General features: G+C 30.9%; 1 protein-coding gene across 1 annotated transcript; it reads left to right on the top strand.

The window, feature by feature from the left end:
- Window positions 1–8,700: 8,700 nt before the first annotated feature.
- LOC136217843 (nuclear transport factor 2-like) lies at window positions 8,701–13,288 on the top strand. Its single transcript, XM_066004512.1, has 9 exons — window positions 8,701–8,885; window positions 9,454–9,635; window positions 10,040–10,349; window positions 10,431–10,708; window positions 11,420–11,570; window positions 11,676–11,803; window positions 11,897–11,962; window positions 12,450–12,501; window positions 12,827–13,288. The coding sequence occupies exons 2-9, from the start codon at window positions 9,456–9,458 to the stop codon at window positions 13,090–13,092; spliced, it is 1,431 nt and encodes a 476-aa protein (XP_065860584.1). The 5' UTR covers window positions 8,701–8,885; window positions 9,454–9,455; the 3' UTR covers window positions 13,093–13,288.
- Window positions 13,289–19,830: the final 6,542 nt, after the last annotated feature.

Below are 19,830 nucleotides of genomic sequence, written 5' to 3'. Positions count from 1 at the left end.
TGGAGGAGGATTTAGAGGATAGGACCTGTATGTTGCAGGACTGTTTAGCTCTTTAAGCTGCAGAGAAATCGTTCTATGATGTCCTTCAGCCTCTATCCGACGAATTTGGTTGTTCTACCGATCAAAACGGACAGATCCCAGATGAGATTTTTACTCCAACTGAAAGTTTTAGTAGCAGCAGCAGCCATACTTGTACCCAATTATTATGGGCAGTTGAATGGGGCAAAATAAGATAATCTACCTCTGCCACAATATCAATTGATTTTAGAGAGAGAAAAATTAAGAGAGAAAAGAGAGAAAGAAAAAAAATTAAAAATTAAAAAGATAAGGAAGATGGTATAATTGATTTTTATTTTTTATTTTGGGGGTTGTTTGTGATAATTAGATAATAAGGGTGGTTAATTTATAAAATAAATAAATATAAGGACCACATTAACTATTTTCATTTTGACTTTTAACACCGTTAGTCAATTTGGTATGTGTTTGCTAACGGAATGAACCTCAATGCACCATTTTGTAAATTTTTAAACCACAAGGCTGTATTCGAAAACAGGCGTAACCACAAGGTTTATTTTTGTACTTTTCCCTATTTTTTTATTGGTAATCCAAAATTAGAGTTAGGATATGCTTACTTTATTTTTTACAAATTAAGTCTTACTTTGTTTTTTCCACCATTGGATGGTAATGAACTTTGACAAAGTAACCTCATCCAATGGTAGAAAAAACAAAGTAAAGCTTACTTTGTCAAAAACAAAGTAAGCATAAAAGGCACCCTCAAATTAAATTAATTTTTAAAATTATTTAATTTTTATAGAATTTTAATTAATGGTGAATGATTTATTTATTTTTACAAAATTCAATGATTTGTACTTTTTAGTAATTTTAATGCATTTTCATATTTTCTTATAACTGAAATTCTATGAAACAATAATAATAAAATAGGAGATTAATCAATAAATATATTAGAATATAATGAAAACCCAAAAATTGAATTAAACTATAATTAAAATTAAATATTATATTTACGATATAAAAGAATTACAATATAAGTTAAACAAAAATTGAATTAAACTACAATTAAAATTAAATATTATATCTACGATACAAAAGAATTACAATCTATGTTAAAATAGAAGCAATATCAACATATTATATTATGAATTATTACAATCAATACTTTTTTAATGTTGCATATGAAGAAACTTTATCAATTCAATATGTTACATATAGAAAAAATAAAATTCATAAGAATTAGTCACAAATTCATCTTGATGATAATCATTTTACTTGATTGAATTTCATGATCATCAAGTATTCGAATTCAATTATTCATTCTGCTACAATAACCCAATATATCCAACTGAATCAACTTAAGGTGATGGTTTCTCCTATTAATATCTCATCAAGACATTCAATCAATTTATTCTTCATTCTTTCACTATATAGAATATCAGGCGCTCTCGCAAATATCACTTATTTGACTCCATTAATATTTTCCAATAATTATATATTTTTGAATTTCGTAAGCAAGAAAAACAAACAAAAGAATAGAAAATAAAAATGAAGGGACAAAAAAGATAATTAGGAGAGAACTATTTCCTCTCGTATTTTTTTCTAAAAATAAGAGAGAATGCCAAGATATAAGCATATAAAGAGAGGAGTGGAAATATTTTTTGCCCATTAATTAAATTTTTTTTATTTTTCTGAATGAAGTATTAAGTCCATAAATTAATTTTAGTTAAATAGAATTAAATCACAATTGTAACCACTCAGTACATAAAAAACGTTTTATAATTAATATGTGAAATTAATTCTGTTAATTAGAATCATTATGCTCAACATTTGAGAATTTGAAGAGATTCAAATAATAATATTTTTTAATTAATATTTTCCAACAACTTGTCCTATAACCATGTTTCATTTTCATATGTTAGAAACTCTTGAAATACTAACAATTCTGTACAAACCACAATATAATAGTTAAAAACTATATAAGCCAATGTTTTTCAACTGGCTCCGAATTAGAAAAATTAATCTACTTCAATTAAAGCTAGAAATTGAGTTCATATAAAGCCGAAAATCTAAATTTTAGCTAGAGTTAACAATCGAAACGATAACACCTAGCAACATATACTAAAAAAGAATGCAAATATACAAAATCTTTATTTTAGTCATTTTGAAAAAAAAAAAGACAAATAAAAAAGAAAACATGGATAAGGTAGCGAGATGTATGGAACCTGGGTAACGACATAAATAGAATTTCATCTCTGAAAGATGAAACTATAACAACTATTGTTTAATAAAAATAAAACAACAACACAATTGAGAACAAAAATAACTACAATATACGAAAAAATCGAATAAGTACCTTGAGAAACATAAGAATTTCTTGTAATTTTTGACATTTTTGTGTTTTCCGATTTTAGTTGTCCATGCATCTTCTATTTCTATCGGATTTCTTCAATTGAAGATATCAGTTCGAAAAAAGACGACAAATAAAACAGAAAACATGGATAAGGTAGCGAGAGGTATAGAACCTAGGTAACGGCGGAAATGAACCTGAAATATGAAACTATAACAACTATTGTTTAATAAAAATAAAACAACAACACAATTGAGAACAAAATAACTACAACATATGAAAAAAATCGAATAATTACCTTCAGAAATATAATACTATCTATCATGTCCAATGAATATAATTGTGTCATTTTGAAAAAAAAAAGATAAATAAAAAAGAAAACATGGATAAGGTAGCGAGAGGTATGGATCCTGGGTAACGACAGAAATAGAATTTCATCTCTAAAAGATGAAACTATAACAACTATTGTTTAATAAAAATAAAACAATAATACAATTGAGAACAAAAATAACTGCAATATACGAAAAAAATCGAATAGGTACCTTGAGAAACATAAGAATTTCTTGTAATTTTTGACACTTTTGTGTTTCCCGATTTTAGTTGCCCATGCATCTTCTATTTCTATCGGATTTCTTCAATTGAAGATATCAGTTTGAAAAAAAAAGACAAATAAAACACAAAATATAGATAAGGTGGTGAGATGTATAGAACCTAGGTAACGACGGAAATGGATCTGAAAGGTGAAATTATAACAACTATTGTTTAATAAAAATAAAACAACACAATTGAGAAAAAAATAGCTACAACATATGAAAAAAAATCGAATAATTACCTTCAGAAATATAATACTATCTATGATGTCCAATGAATATAATGGTGAAATACTATCTATCATGCTTTATATAGAAGTTTATTTGTGACTTTCAGATTTCCTTTGCTTTGTGTTTTTTCATCTTCCTGTATTTCTTAATTTCATTTATTATTTTAATTAATGGGCTAATAATTATTTAATATATTATAAATATAAATTAGTTATTTTAATTAATTAAATCTTTTTAATTTTGATTTTTTTACTACGTTGACAACTCATCAAAAAGATCTCTAAAACACGTCTCCTTATTTCTCTCTACTTCCGCTATTATATATAGTATAGATTTGAAATTGAGATCCTTAACTGATAATCTGAACCAATTTCTGAAAGGTCCATAATATAATATTATACTTTAAACAATTGGCCATATCAGCAACTAAGTTTTCTTTACCAATTACAGGAGGACCATACAATAAATAGTCATGTTTCTACGCCTTACCCATCTATATCAAACATTCGAGTCACTAAATTTATGATAATTTAAATCATAATAAATGAGAAAGTTGAAGCATTCACTAAGGAGAAATGAAAATATCATGAACGTTAATTATAATAAATAAGACAAATGGAACGTCCACCGTTTATTAAAGGAAATATGAAAAGATCATAGACATTAATTAGGAAATTCAAGAGCATGCATAGAGAATGAGTTGAAAGAAAAAAAAAATTTTCTCTAATTAATTCAAGAATAATTTACTTAATGACATTGATCTTGTCTGAATTAAATTCATATTAACACTAGCTCAAACCAGTGTTATCATTAAAATATTTTATAAAATAATAAGGGTAAATTACAAAACTGGTCAAATTAAGAGGCCTATTTATATATTTAGACCCATTACAAAACTAGCCACTTTCAAATTTGCCTTGCCCAAAATACCTTTAATATATAATGTGTTGATTCAACATTATTTGACATATGTATGACCATGCAAACTACATGCGGTCCAAACAAAGTTCCAAGAATAGTAGTTCCGATTGTTGATTCAGTGATGTTGAGTGCTTCATAGAGTATTGCCGAATGAATCCAAACGATGTTATTCTACTATATGTAAATTTTGAACCACGAACAATAAATGCACAACTACCACAAGTTATGAAGAGAGAGAGAATGTTATTTAATTAAGTTGTGACACCACCGTTGAAGTTGACACTCATCGGCCAGACAAAGAAAATATCATGGATTTCAACCTCACATCCAACCATGGTTTAGATGATATTAGCTCGAATCCATTTTTTGACCCCGAAGAAACGGTATATAAAGAAGATATTTGGGGTCATTATAACCACAATAATGATGATGAAAACGAAGAACCGATATATGAAGAACAACATATATCGTGAAAACAATCTCATCGCGAAGGGGTTCCCGAAACCAATTCACAAACTGACCATGTATCATTAAGTATATATGAGACAGATGATGAAGAAAGAAGAAGAAATAGGACTGATCTATTTCGATGGCTGCTAGCGGTCCATGATGCACATTTGATTCCTATTGAATCTAGTGCATGAAAAGGGGTTATCGGTTTAAAGATGCATGATATATTCTCAAACAAACGAGAATTGCGAGATTCACTTGGAAAATATGCAATTAAAAATAAGTTTGAATGGAGAGTGTACAAGTCTAACAAGTCCTTGTTTGAAGTTAGATGTAAGCATGATGAGACATGTAAATGAGAGGCTAGAGGTATTGCGATACAAAAGATATATTCATGCTCTGAAGAATGGATTATATGGATAAACACACACGTGCCAAAGATCATCAACATCAATATTTGGTCTTTTGACAATTTGCTCTTTATCTTTTTCATCACATCGGTGTCAACCCTCATTTAATTGATGTCTTCGTATTCAAGCTGAAGGGATACTTATTGAATTTGATGCTTTTAACACTATCATCAAGAGCTACTATCTTCCTCTTCCTAGAATCCTTTTTAGAATCATCAACCTTCATAAAAATGAAACTAAGCGTAAGGTAGACAATTAAAGAAAGCTACTTTGCAATATCACACAAGTACTTCGCATTTCGAACTAAAGTTTGTGTATTATAGTTTGCAGTTGAGTGTAACTACGAAACATGAGTCAAACTGCAACTCCGCAGTTTATTCGATATCTTCGCAGTTTGTGCAACTACAAAAGCACAAATCACCTTAGTAGTCCTGAATCCCTTTCGTAGTGGACGCAACTGATATGATTTTGCTTCATAGTTTGCCTCCATTACGAAATAAATTCATGATTGCGAAGGTGTCATTCTAGTGAAATATGGTCATTTCTCAATTTCAATATGCAAATATACCTCAGAAATAACATTCTAGCAAGAAATGACACAAAAAAAACACGAAAACACCATAAACCCTAAACTAAAATCGCAAAACACACACAAAAAGCGCAAACAAAACCCTTGATAACAACCCAAATTATTCTTGAATAAGGAATAAGGGAAAATTAATAGAAATAATGGCAAACCATTATTCCTTCTAAAAGAGATATTCATGCATGATTAATATGGAATTAATGACAACTATTGCAGGATTAATGCAGGGGTGAATATATCAATAATGAAGAAAAGGAAGAAGTTTCTAGCATTATGCCACATCACGTGGACCATGGCGAGATACGCCATAACGAGATACGACCGATGAGAGCGAGTAGTGGAGACCCGTCATAGCTCTCAAGGAGAGCGTACATACGCCTTGACGGATCAAAGAATACGAAAAGGTGCCTTTATTACCATCCATGAATGGGAATAAATACAATTAAATGACAATTAATAGCCATTAAAGGGGAATAAAGACTTGACTGTTCGAATACCTCAACTCTGAGGGTTTCAATGCTAAATGCTGGGATTAATGGAGAATTGATAGCCATTAAAGATGAGTAATGACATGACTCTTCACCTGCTTCCCCATTAATGCTGAAGGTTACAGAAACCTATATAAATACCCCAGCTTCCTAGGAGCAAAGGTACACTTACTGATTCTCTACTTTTGTGCTTACAGTTTATTCTCAGAAATATTACTGACTTTGGCATCGGAGTGTCCCCGGCCGATCCCAACGGCGCCTCACAGGGAAGTGCTCCGATCAAGGATTTTTCCACAAGTTATTAACCCTAAACCCTAAAACAAAACCGCAACATTATATATGATATACACAGAATCACAAATAGATCATAAATCCTAAACCAACACACAAAACTCAAACACCATAAGCCTTAAATAAAAATCGCAAATAATTCATAAATAACGTTAGAGACTCATCTTTTTTCCAACCTTTGCCATTGAAATCACATAAAGAATTCGCAGTGAGATAACACACACTGAATTCGCGGTGAGAAATCGCACAAAGAATTCACACAGATGAGTAGAAAACATCTTCGAAGAAGAAGAAAGAAAGAAAGAAAGAAAGGGAAATAGTTAAGTTGTTGTTTATATATTAAGAGTATTTTGGGCAAGGCCAATTTGAAAGTGTTAAGTTTTGTAAAGAGTTGTGTAATAAGTGTAAATATGTAAATAGATCTATCAGTTGGGCCAATTTTAATTTATCCAATTAATAATGAACATTAATTAATGAAATTAATATTCATTTTTTTTTTCTAAAAAAGCAATAAATATTAATTCTATTAATCAGATTTAATTCTATAGTAACCACGATTCAACTTTCATATTTTGGTAGAATTGATTTTAGTTTTTTTGACAAGTTAGCATTTACTGATGTGTCATTCTTAGAAATGCTTTTTTAGATTAAGCTTTTAAATATAAATATGTATATAGTAAAAATTTCATGACAATTTTTATAATCTAATTTATAGAAAAAATATCTTTGAATTCTCCATTAATTGGAGAACAAAATTCAAAAACAGAATAATCATGTCATTAAATTGAAGAAAATATATAATAAAATTACAATAAACTGAATATGATAAGTCTTTAGATTGAATTGGATGAACGGAAGAAGAAAATTTTGAGGATTGATGAAATTAGTTTCTTTAAAACATAATTTTTCGCAATCAACAATCGTCTTTCCAGATACAACAAAAATGTGAATCGAACTCTAACTGTGTGTGTTGGAAAAATTTGAATAAAATTATTTGTTAATTTTAATACCAACAAACACCTCCTTACATGAACAGTCGTGTCCTTCGTGAACAGTCATGTCTGTCCGTGTACAGTCGTGTTTGTTCGTGAAATGACATATCTTTTCGAGTTCTATTTATATAGAATGGATTGTCAAAATTCACAAGTTGCATAAATGATGTTGAAGTTTTTCAAAATACTCTTTGTCTGTTCACATTGTTCTTGTTTTCCTGCTCCGGTGATAACTAGGCTACACACGGTTTGAGTTCGCTTGCGTAATCTGTTGTATCCTGGGCGACGATCGTCAATAGCGACGACATCGTCTTAAGGAAAACAAGACACTGTGAACAGACAGAGAGTTTTTTCATAAACTTTTTCAACAACTTTCAACTTACTATGAATTTTACAATCCATTCTATATAAATAGGACTTGAAAGGATATGTCTTTTCACGAACGAACATGACTGTACACGGACAGACATGACTGTTCACATACGAACATGAATGTTCACGAAGGACACGACTGTTCATGAAAGGAGGTGTTTGTTGGTATTAAAATTAACAAATAATTTTATTCAAAATTTTCCAACAGTGTGTGTCGAAGTATCCCCACAAAACCAAGAGATAAGACGAATAAATCAAAACATAGGTTCTGAGAGTTGAACAAATTTGGCAGAAAGGAAAAATTTCAGATGAACCGTCTCTATATTTTGAATGATAAAAAAGTCACTCTTATAGGTATACTGTTGGGATATTTTTTTCTCTCAATCAATTCAAGAATAATTCATTTAATAAAAAATTAATCTTAATGAATTAGTTCACATGACAATAAAAACTAATAGAACCATTAAAACGTTTTACAAAATTAACAACGAACATTAATTCTATTAATAAGATTTAACTCTATAATAACCACCAATAAACTTTTATATTTATTGTGTAAAATTGATTTTTATTTTTATTTTTTTTTACCCATAAATATTGATATGTACGGTAAAAAGTTTTTGAAATTAAATATTTTACAATAAAACGGTTGTTACAATACTTATTTTTATTTTGTGAGAAAAGTTACCATGCTTGTTAAGCATTACAGTGAAAAAAAAGGCAAGAAACAACTCTATTCTGTGTTTCAAAAAAAAAAAAAAACAACTCTATTCTATTGTACTGAAGACAGTAACATCTATACAAACATTAATAGTAAAAAACTTTAGTACGAGACATAATTATGATTTGATAACTGCACATAATTTTCACCGACCGCCAAATCACCACCGTTAATCTGAAGTCAAAGTAATTAATCGAGCAACATGAACCGTTAATTTTCCTTATGCTCCACGTGCGGCGATGCAGTGTGTTAATTAGAAAAAAAAAAAACTAAAGAAAACGAACCCAAAAAGTGGCGTCGCCCGAAACCAAAATCGGAAGTTGAAAAAGAATCCAAAACCCTGTAAATCTCTCTCTATATAAGCTCACCTCGCCTCTCACCTACCGCCCACCTTACCGCTCTTCTCCTAAATCTCCTTCGCTTGTTTTCAATTTCATTTCTCTGAAGCGAGCGAGGGAGCTGATTCTCTAGGTAATGATTTATTTCTTTCACTGTGTATTGTATTTAGGGTTTATGTTTTTTCAGTGTTCAATTTAGATCTGGGTAATGTTAATCCATTTGTTTTTTTTTTTTTTTTTTAATTTTAATTGGGTTAGTTATTTCTGATTAGTAATCGCTTTTGTATGAAGATCAAATGGATTTTCAGTAAATAGGGTTTTGACAGTTCTCTCTTCTTGACTATTATTCTTTTAGCTCAAATTCTGATTGAGTAGATGTACTAATTAGAATCTTTAGAATGTTGAAGATAATGTCACTTTGATTCCCTACGCGAGATTTAGGGGCTAGACCTATGCCTGTTGCGATCCTATAACTTTTTTTTTTGCGTTTGTCTTTCTTCCAATAGCCGTCATAGGATTGGGATCTTGCGATATTGTTATACTTGTAGTCTATATTTGCATCGACTTAATAGCAAGTTTATTTTTTAGTCAATGACTTGATTCTGATCTGTTGTTCAGTTTTCATATTTTCAGTGCTTTATTTTTGTTTTTGTTCTTTTATTCCTTAGTGCTATCAAGTAAAATAAGTCTTTTTGTTATAGATATGGCAACCCAGGCTGAGGAATCTACTCCCACACCCCAAGTGGTGGGGAATGCTTTTGTGGAGCAGTACTACAATATTCTGTCTCAATCACCAGAGGTGGTGCACAGATTTTATCAGAATTCCAGTGTAATAAGCAGGCCGGATACAGACGGTCTAATGGCAACCGCCTCAACTTTGGAGGTAAGTTTTGTGTAAGAGTAATTAATGGACAATTTCATCAGTAATGTTCAACAAGGCCTGAGTTTCATTGATTTTTGTTGCACTCCCCTGAAAATTAATTTGGCAAATTTGATTATGGTTTTATCATTTGCATTCTGACTTTGGAGTGTGCATATTCCACTAGTTACATTCTTTTGCACTAAACTTTTCATAGTCAGCATTGATTTGGGGAGTGAGCTCAAAATCTAATTTGTAACTTAATATATCCTACCTTAATATCTATCTCATAATTTGGCTCTAACTCAATATATCTTACCTTTGATTTTGTTTTACTCTTGTCTCTCAGCATTGCTTTTTTCTTCCAATTTTATTTAACACATATGAATCTTCAATTACTAATTTGGAAAATTCTTTTCTTCGAGTAGGGCATCGAAAAGATGATCCTTTCCATTGACTACAAGAACTGTGTAGTTCAAATACTGACTACTGACGCTCAAGAGTCTTTCGGTGATGGAGTCATAGTTTTGGTGACTGGGTTCTTCACCGCAAAGGACAATGCGAGAAGAAAGTTCACTCAACTGTTCTTTTTGGCACCCCAAGACAGCCGTGCCGCATATTTTGTTTTGAATGACGTCTTCAGATATGTGGATGAAGAAGATGAAGAGGCGACACCAATAAAAATCAATGATGTTGATGATGCTGCTCTTCCAGTTGCTCCTCTGACACCTGACCCTGGTAAGTTTACGAAGAATTTGTTTGCCAATTTTTGTTGCTGTTTTGTTCAGAATAAAATAATTTCTGGTTCTGCTATTTCAGAGCCGACTCTGGTTTCTGATGACACTGTGATTGATCGTTCAATTGACTCACTGGATGTGGATGCCGTTCAAGCTGATAAACCTGCCCACCCCTTGGACAATGGAAAGATTTCGGCTGATGATAAAGAAGTTGTTTCTAGTATTTCAGTCGATACAAGTTTGAACGAAGATAACTCAGTTTCAGCTGGTACTGTTCCTGCTGATGCTCAACCTGTCTCTGATGCTACAGCTGCTTCTAATGTCCAGGATGATGCTCCAAAGAAGTCTTATGCCTCCGTAGTGAGTTCATGCATTTGGTTTCATACAAGCATCATTATATCTATTGAACTAAATATGTTGCACTGAAACGGATACTATGAAACCATATTTGTAAAACATATATCGAAACATGGATAAAACAAGTAAATTATAAAACTATGGGGGTGTATTTATAAATTTTAAAATTATAAGGCTGCATCTATAGAACTTTTTATACATAAAATGAGGAAAATTACATTAGATCCTGGGGTGAAAAGTGTTTCTAAATTGATACTGTTTGTTTTATCATTTTTTTTTTGTGATTTGATTACACTCCTGGAGTTCACCCCATCCCACGAATGGGGCTTCGGCTAGGAGAAAGCTTTTTTTTTTTTTTTCATCAGGCCCACTCTACTGTCCAACACTAAGTTGCATAATAGGAAAGGAAAAGGAGTTTTTTTCCTTTTTCATTTTGAAAGCTTGAAGGAGATTATCTATAGACAAATAGGAATGTATCATCTTGTCTCTTTCTAAAAACACATTGTATTTTAAGAAATAGGTTTCCAAATTCAATGAAACAAGTCCCTATTTTGTTTAATTACAAAAATATGATCCAAAACATAAAGTTTTGGTTTCCTAAAGTTTCAGAAACCAAAACCTTTCTGAAACATGGAAACTCTTCTCGATCTAAGTTCCCTTGCAACATAGCTGTTGAATAATATTGTGTTCTTTCTTCCATCTCAACTGGCTCAGGCAAATGCATTGAACTATAAAAAGCAACCATTCCAACAGAGAGTTTTACCTCCTAAGCCTGTCGAACAGCTGCGTACACCTGTCGCTGTAGCACCTGAAGCATCTCCTCGCCAAGCTAGCATCAAATCTGTTGAAAAGAACAACAGTCCAGGTTTGTGCTTATTTTGTTACATAGTTCTGTTTTTTTTTTCTTTTTTTTTTTTCTTGTGGGCTTCAGCAGATTTTTCTCAGCCGTGCCATGCCATTTATTTTGTAGTTATTGTTAAGGGCTACTCCATATTTGTGGCCAATTTGCCCATGAATGCCACTGTTGAACAACTTATAGAGACTTTCGAGAAATTTGGGCCTATCAAACCCAATGGTGTTCAAGTCAGGAGTTATAAGGTATGTTGGTTATTTAACTTTGTAAAATTTCATTTTTTATCTATTACTACTTAATCTGAGATTTACAATTTCGTATAAAATTCCTTTATACAGCAAGAAAAGAACTGCTTTGGCTTTGTGGAATTTGAGACTGCAAGTTCTGTGCAGAGTGCCCTTGAGGTATAGTTGTTACTCTTCCTTATCATGCCTTCAGATCTTATCATGTTTTATCATGTTTTCTTTCCTTTCAATCAAAACCTTGTTTCTTTCTCGTTGGTTTTCAATTGATTCTTTTTTTCGTCCATTTACGATCTTGTGATTCATTGATTGTATTGTGATGTTGTTTAATAATTTCAAGTTTTCAACATCGAAAAGCTTTCAAATCGCATAACTGAATTGTTGTAACCTTCTCTGTGTCATTCTTTCTTAACTGAATCCATCCTTTACAAAGAAAGCTGTTGTCTAAAAACAAGCAAGTTGGGTCACAAATTGTGACCATTGATATCCACATTTGAGATTTTGTTTCAACTTGTGAGCATTCAGTTTTGTAGATCTATACTCAATTTTCTTTATATATATATATATATATATGTATGAATACGCACAAGTTTTCCAAGTAGGGGTTTTTTGCCTTGCATTTCTCTGATATTGCAATGTTCTGTTTCAGGTTGCTTCTATTAAGATTGGTGACCGGACAGCTCACATTGAGGAGAAAAAAGGCAAGTCGAACATTATCCTTGTTTCTTTATTTTTCTTCAAATACTTGTTTTCCTCTTCGGCGAGCCTTGGCGCAACGGTAAAAACGTTGTTGCCGTGTGACCAGAGGTCACGGGTTCGAGTCTTAGGAGCGGCCTCTTGCCAATTAAATTGGCAAGGGAAGGCTTGCCCCCAATACACCCTTGTGGTGGGACCCCTCCCCGGACCCTCGCTCAGCGGGGACGCGTAATGCGACCGGGCCGCCCTTTTTTTTTTTACTTGTTTTCCTCTTCTTTTTATTATGACTTAGAATTCATGGACATGATCATTCATCGGATACTGTTGCAGCCAATAACGAGGGAGGGAAATTCCCACCAAGAAAGGGTGGTTTCCGAGGGGACAATTTCAGGAGCCGTGGAAACATGGGTGGAGGTCGTGGATACGGGAGAAACGGAAACGAGTTTGATGGAGTATCAGGTCAATCTCCTCGTGGTAACGGTAGACGAAATGGAGATGGCAACCAGAAAGTGTATCAGAATGGGGCAGGACGGGGTGCCCGACAAGGACAAGGACAGGCTCGTGTTGAGGCTGAAGCTGAAGTTGTGAAGAGTTAGAGTGGTGGTCTCTGCTGGAATTTTGTTTACTATTATAAATTATTTTTTTCTCAGTATCGGGATTACAGTAGATTACATATTTGTTGTTGCTTTTTAAATTGCAATTCTACCATTTGTCTTATAGATATCATCCTGAATTTTTTGCACAAAGGAGAAAAATTTTCCTGTTAAATGGGTAAAACACTTATTTGAATTTTATTGGATCTTTTAATTTTAAAAAAAAAACCCATTTAGCTTTTAATTTCTTGTAAATAATTACCCTTGTAAGTTTAATAAAAAATAACCTGCAGATTATAATTGAACACACACATTAATGACGGTTTCAGTATTTTTGAGGCCTTAATCTAAACTTATATTATTATCTTTTGATAAATTTAAATATAATTAATTTTTGATTGGATCTGGAAGAACAAAATAAAAATCGAACCTAGTTATTTCGCTAAAAGTCCTAACTTTACAAATGAACTAAATTATAAATATTTTCTGATTGAAAAATTAATACACAAATCTTTTAACTGCAAAATCTATAAACCACATAAATTGGACAAATCACGAGGTTTTTTTGTTAAGAGGAAAGTTGTGAAATAAATTTTGAAGTTTTCCTATTGTGCTATTGTTATTGACAGACGGTGATTAGAAAAAAGACAGTATGTACTATTGTTATCGATTTTCAATTCCATCCTAACAGCCTATATTCTTGTTTTATTTTTTTTTTATATATATGACTATTATTAAATTCAGAAACATATAATAATTATTTATAAGTGATATTTGATTTTAATAAATTTGTATTGTAATTATATAAATTTCGGATTGGAGCTATAAATAAGAGGCTTCCCCCTAAGAGTTGACTATGACTGCACATGCACTTAAAAAATGACAGTACCATCTAATGTATGCAGTTTAACATACGGCCCTCACCATTTAGAGAGATAATAAATAGTTACTAAATAGTCTTAATAAATAGAGCTCCGGTAGGTCTACCTACTAATAAAGGTTAAATTTTGATGGGGTGGGGAATTGAACCTCAAACCTGTTCAGCAGAGGTTCAACGTCTTACCACTCGGACCAACCCTAATTGGCACAATATGCAAAGATCTAATATAGCTATTTCTCTACCTTAAAAACAAAGCTATTTCTGGCTCTAAATTAGACATCTTCATGGATGGATTGGGTCATGTCAGTTCTAACCTTGTTTATGGGTTGAATTGTATCGGTCTAACTTTGTTTATAAGTTAGATCACGTAAGACCTAATCGGTTTTTTTTATGTACTTACCTTGTTTAAGTATAATCATGTCTGTATTATATTCACATCGGATTTCGGTAGGATTGCTGATGCGCGTTTTACGTATACGTGCATGTGAATGCAAGTGTACCTTAGTCGTGTATATCGTTCCCACGAGGATGGTGATTATAAGTATTAATCTTTTTGCTCCCTATCTATTATTTAAACAACCGAAATGTAGAGTTTGTTGGACAACCAAGCTAAGACTTTAAGCAAGAAATGAAATGAAAATTACACAAATTACGTGAGGAATTACTTATAATGAAAGAAACTAAGACTTTTAAGAAGCATTAAGTTTTCTTAGTTCCAAACCTTCGATTTATTACTTTCCCTTGGTCCGGCTCAAGTAATAAATCTAAGATTTGTAATAAGATTTAATCTAAACCTTTTTAACCTACTTTACCTTGGTCCGGCTAAAGTGATTACTTAAGATTCAAGAAAAACCGTTCAAGTAATTAGTTCTAAACTTTCGATTAATTACTTTCCCTTGGTCCGGCTCAAGTAATTAATCCAAAGAAGCATTAAGTTTTCTTATTTCCAAATCTTCGATTTATTACTTTCCCTTGGTCCGGCTCAAGTAATAAATCTAAGATTTGTAATATGATTCATGAAAAACCTTGGAAAACCAATAAGCCACACTAAATGGTCAATTAGGTCCAACTTATGAATTTCGGTTAATCAATTTAATCACGATCAATATAAACGATTAATTATACTCAAGTAGAGAGTTGGCCCATCTCCTACAAGCATTAAGAATCATAAGTTAGTTCTTAAAAAGGATAAAGATAACTTAAATAGGTTAAACGTAATTACCACATAATTAAGGTTAAGATCCACTTTTAGCCTTAGTTAAGGGGGTTTTAGACCATGATTAGATTAAAACACACCTTAGTAAGATAGATAATAGAGTTCATATTGATAAAAGAGATTAAAGTTTAGAAGAAACCGTAATGACAATTGCCGAACAAACTTATTCGTTAACTTGAAACTTACTTTTATTTGATGACTTTGTGCCCAAACAACACTTTAAGAACAATAACAACAATTACAACAACAAAACAATTGATTTTTGAAGAGAAAAATCAGCAAAGTAACATTATAGAGGGAGGAATTAAGCCTAAGCTTGGTGTGTCTTCAAATGGCACTCAATGCCTCCTTTTATAGTAAAATGGCACACATAATTCCAAAGACCAAGTCATCCTTATGGCCTCTCACTCCTTATCATCTGAATTTAGCATTTAAGAGAGCATGGGAGAAGATTTTAATAATTTAGGAGTTGAAATGTGTAAAGGAATCTTAGGCTTCAAAATATTCATCAAATTTGGATAAATTTCTGGGCCTGATGCACTTCGAATTTGGAGGTGATTATTATTAGTCATTTGTTCATCTTTCTCTTAGCTTTCCAACGCATTTTGAATCGCCTCAATCCGAGTCCGTATGAGGGAGATAAGTTGAAAATACGAAAATGTGTCAAATCTGTCCTAGTGTGAACAATTGGACTCTATCTTACAGCACCTATCCGCGACAAAGTGTACGCTGGGTGTCACTAAAATTCTTTTTTTTCTGGTCCCTTTTACTCTCGAGTTGCCGCCTTAAGCCCCGACTTGGTTATTTGTACCGAAAACCTTGCGAAAATGCCTAGAAAACACACAAATTGGCTTAGATACATAAAATGAAGAAAATATACAAAAACCATTATTAAAATTTATTAAAATGGTACAAAATAACTAGTAATTAAATACTAAAAATGCTATAAATTACGACGATAACAATTGCACCGGACTAAGGATCCAAATTCAACGTAACCCACTTAATAAATATATTTATACTAAACAATAGCTTATATAATTTATATTTATAATTTTTTTTTGGTAAACAATATATTTATAATTTTTTAACAGGTTGAGTTTTCTGATTTGAAATGAAACTTCGTACTTTTTGAGATAACATATCGAACTTAATTTTTTTCTAAACTTTTTTAGCTAAAGTATTCGAATGGAACTTGCACGATTGGAGCCATACATTTTGACGTTTCCTCTTTGTTAAAAAAAGCAAACAATAAATTTAGTTAATAATCAATAAACATAATTTTAAGCATATAAAAAGATATTTAATAGTTTCAAAAAAAACAAAAAGATATTTAATAAAATAGTGAACAATTAAATATTAATAAAAAAAATATACTATGAGTAGGTCAGGTTGAGCCCACCGAGACTTTAAAAAAAATCTGAAATCCAACTAATTTTATAAACGGGATGGAATAAGTTTGGATCGGATTGGACCAAATAAAAAAATACATGTCCAAAGTCATCCCATGAAGGATGAATTTGGTGGGCCGGATGGGCCCAACAAATTTATGAACAAATCTTAGAGATAATTACATGTAAAAATAAGAAAAATCATTATTAAGTCTCATGTTAAACTTTATGAACAAATCTTGAGCTCTTAATTTTTTATTTAGATACGTTAATTTAAGTTATTGAACTTTTATTTTTTATTACATTAAGTCTTCGATGATTAAAAAAAAAAGAACTTTTGAATATAAAACTGAGTGTTTTTCATTTCACATACTTTTAGGGTCCATTTGGTACGTTGTAATGCAATGTTGTAATATAATCGAATGTATAATATAATGGAATTGAATCATAATTACATTACTATGTTTGGTTGGAAATTTTTTAAATAAAATTGATTAAATGCAATTATCATTACAATACATATGTTTATATTAGTTAAATACAATTTTCATGTTTTTTTTTATATTTTTTATGTTTTTTTCAATTTTATTTTCCATTTTTCTTTGTTTTTCTCATTTTTTTTGTTTCTTTTTTCATTTTCATTTTTTTTGTGTTTTTCTCGTTTTTCATATTTATTTTTTTCATTTTTATGTTTTTTTTCCTTTTCCCGTTTTCCCATTTTTTCGTTTTTGTGCATTTTTTTTCTCGTTTTACCGTTTTGGTGTTTTTCATATTTTCTCGTTTTTATGTTTTTTGCTTTTTCTCGCTTTTTGTATTTTTTTTCTTGTTTTCGTTTTTTTTTTTACTTTTTTGTGTTTTTTCTCGTTTTACTGTTTTACCGTTTTTGTGTTTTTCATATTTTTTCTCGTTTTTATTTTTTCGCTTTTTCCCGTTTTTTTGCATATTTTTGTCGTTTTACCGTCTTCGTTTTTTTCATGTTTTTTCGTTTTTGTGCATTTTTTCTCGTTTTCGTGTTTTTCATATTTTTTATTTTTCTCGCTTTTTGTATTTTTTTTCCGTTTTCGTTTTTTTTTTTACTTTTTCGTGTTTTTTCTCGTTTTATTATTTTACCGTTTTCGTGTTTTTCATATTTTTTTCATTTTTATGTTTTTTGATTTTTCTCGCTTTTTGTATTTTTCTCGTTTTCGTCTTTTTTACTTTTTCGTGTTTTTTCTCGTTTTACCGTTTTCGTATTTTTCATATTTTTTTCTCTTTTTCATTTTTTTCACTTTTTCCCGTTTTTGCATTTTTTTGTCGTTTTACCGTCTTCGTGTTTTTCAGGTTTTCATGTTTTTATGTTTTTTCGCTTTTTCCCGTTTTTTTTCTCGTTTTCGGGTTTTTCACTTTTTCGCATTTTTTTCTCATTTTACCATTTTTGTGTTTTTCATATTTTTTTCTCGTTCTTATGTTTTCCCCCTTTTTTTTTGCATTCTTTTATCGTTTTCGGTTTTCGGTTTTCACTTTTTTGCATTTTTTCGGCTTTTATGTTTTAATGTTTTTTCTGTATTTTGCAATTAGTAATAAAAATACAAAGGCTAATCGTAATGAGGATTCATGTGTATTTTCTTTGTAATGCCCATTACATAAATTAGTGAAGAAAAATTGAATGATGTAATGGTGATTCCATTACGACAAAATGATATGATTAACCAAACATGGTAATGAGCATCCATTGTAATAGGTCATTCCATTACGACGTCCATTACAACGTACCAAACGGAGCCTTAAAATTTGTATTTATCACAGTTTGAAAGCAGTTGAAAACGGTTTTAATATGTGTAATGTGACTATAGTAAAATTGTAAAACCATATTTAAAACTGTAAAAAATATAATTTTAAATACAGATAAAATAAATAACGTATTTTTAATTGAATTAAATATTCATAACTAACTAATTTTGCAAACAAAGACTTAATGTAATAAAAATAAACGAAAAAAAGCTTATTATATTTAAATAAAAAAAAATTAAGGATTCAATATGAACTAAAAAAATGAAAGGTCAAGAACCTAAGAATGCTTTTGCCTACAAATAAACACCTTAGATTAGTACCGTAATTTTAACCACCACGGATACAAGTAAGTAACAGTTAAAAACATAGTTAGATAAGGACTTAATGCATTATGATACCAAAAGTTACAGAATTAAAATATAAATTAAAATTGGTTTGAGTAGTTAATTTTTTTTGGTAGAAACAGGAAAAGAAAACAAACAAAGAACAATTAGTCCGGGACCAGTCTAAGAAGACTGACCCCAGTCCTATCTTCTGCCAGAAGAGAATAGAGGTAGATGGGGGGATTAGAAAGGGTAGAAACACCTAACAACCCCTCATGACCAGCAGCCGCCAAGCGATCTGCTACCCGATTCTGCTCCCTGTAGATGTGGTTAAAGTTTACATACTTAAAGGAAGGAAGAAGCCTTAAGAGTAGTTAATGACTTCAAGTTATTTAAATTAGCTTTCGAATTCGAATTTTAATATATACAAAAAAATTTAATTGAAAAAGTATCGATCTAAAAAGTGTCTGAAAAATCTTGAAATGAGAAATCGGATAACCTATAAAAATAAATAAATAAAAGTGTTCAAGGTATGAAATGGGCAAAAATAAGGGGATACAAGTCCAAGATGCTTATCCAAAAATAAATGAAAAGGAAAATGACATATTTGTGTAAGTTGACGTCTACTTTAAGAATAGACCTAACATGCCCACCTCACCCCCTTTCTCAAACATCTCTATTCTACTCCATTAAAAAAAAAAACGAACTTGTTATATTAAGTATTTAGTCTCAATGGTCAACACATGATTATTTAGTTGGAAGATCAATTTTATTTGTGTAGTCGTAAAAAATTTTATTTTTGCTAAATCGAGCTTGCTTAATATTTTTTATATATACGTGTTATAATTTGAATGGTTAAAAACTAATTTTTAAATATTATTATACAATTTCTTAAATTTAAGCTAGATTTCGTTTAATAGTCCTAACATTTAAAAAAACTGGATTTAGGGAGAGCTGAACAGGTAAAAAAACTTTTAAAAATTGATTTCAGAGGGCCTACAATTTGGATTTAAGGAGGTCTAACAGACAAAAAAAAATTAAAAATTTGGATTTAAGAAGACCTAACAAGCCAAAAAGAATTAGAAATTTGGATTTAGAGAGGCCTAACAGGTCAAAAAATTTAGAAATTTGGATTCGGAAAGGCCTAACATGTCCAAAAAA

This window comes from Euphorbia lathyris, chromosome 2 (genome assembly GCF_963576675.1).
Source record: "Euphorbia lathyris chromosome 2, ddEupLath1.1, whole genome shotgun sequence".
NCBI classification, from domain to species: Eukaryota; Viridiplantae; Streptophyta; class Magnoliopsida; order Malpighiales; family Euphorbiaceae; genus Euphorbia; species Euphorbia lathyris.
Note: the sequence above shows the minus strand (reverse complement) of the source record. Positions and strands in the feature narration are given on the sequence as shown.

Bases quoted from the DNA above. Each gene is read 5' to 3' on its own strand.
- LOC136217843 (XM_066004512.1), top strand. From the start codon at position 9,456: ATGGCAACCCAGGCTGAGGAATCTACTCCCACACCCCAAGTGGTGGGG. The intron at 10,350-10,430 runs GTAAGTTTACGA...CTGCTATTTCAG, and splicing joins TCCTCTGACACCTGACCCTG to AGCCGACTCTGGTTTCTGAT. The intron at 11,963-12,449 runs GTATAGTTGTTA...GTTCTGTTTCAG, and splicing joins CTGTGCAGAGTGCCCTTGAG to GTTGCTTCTATTAAGATTGG.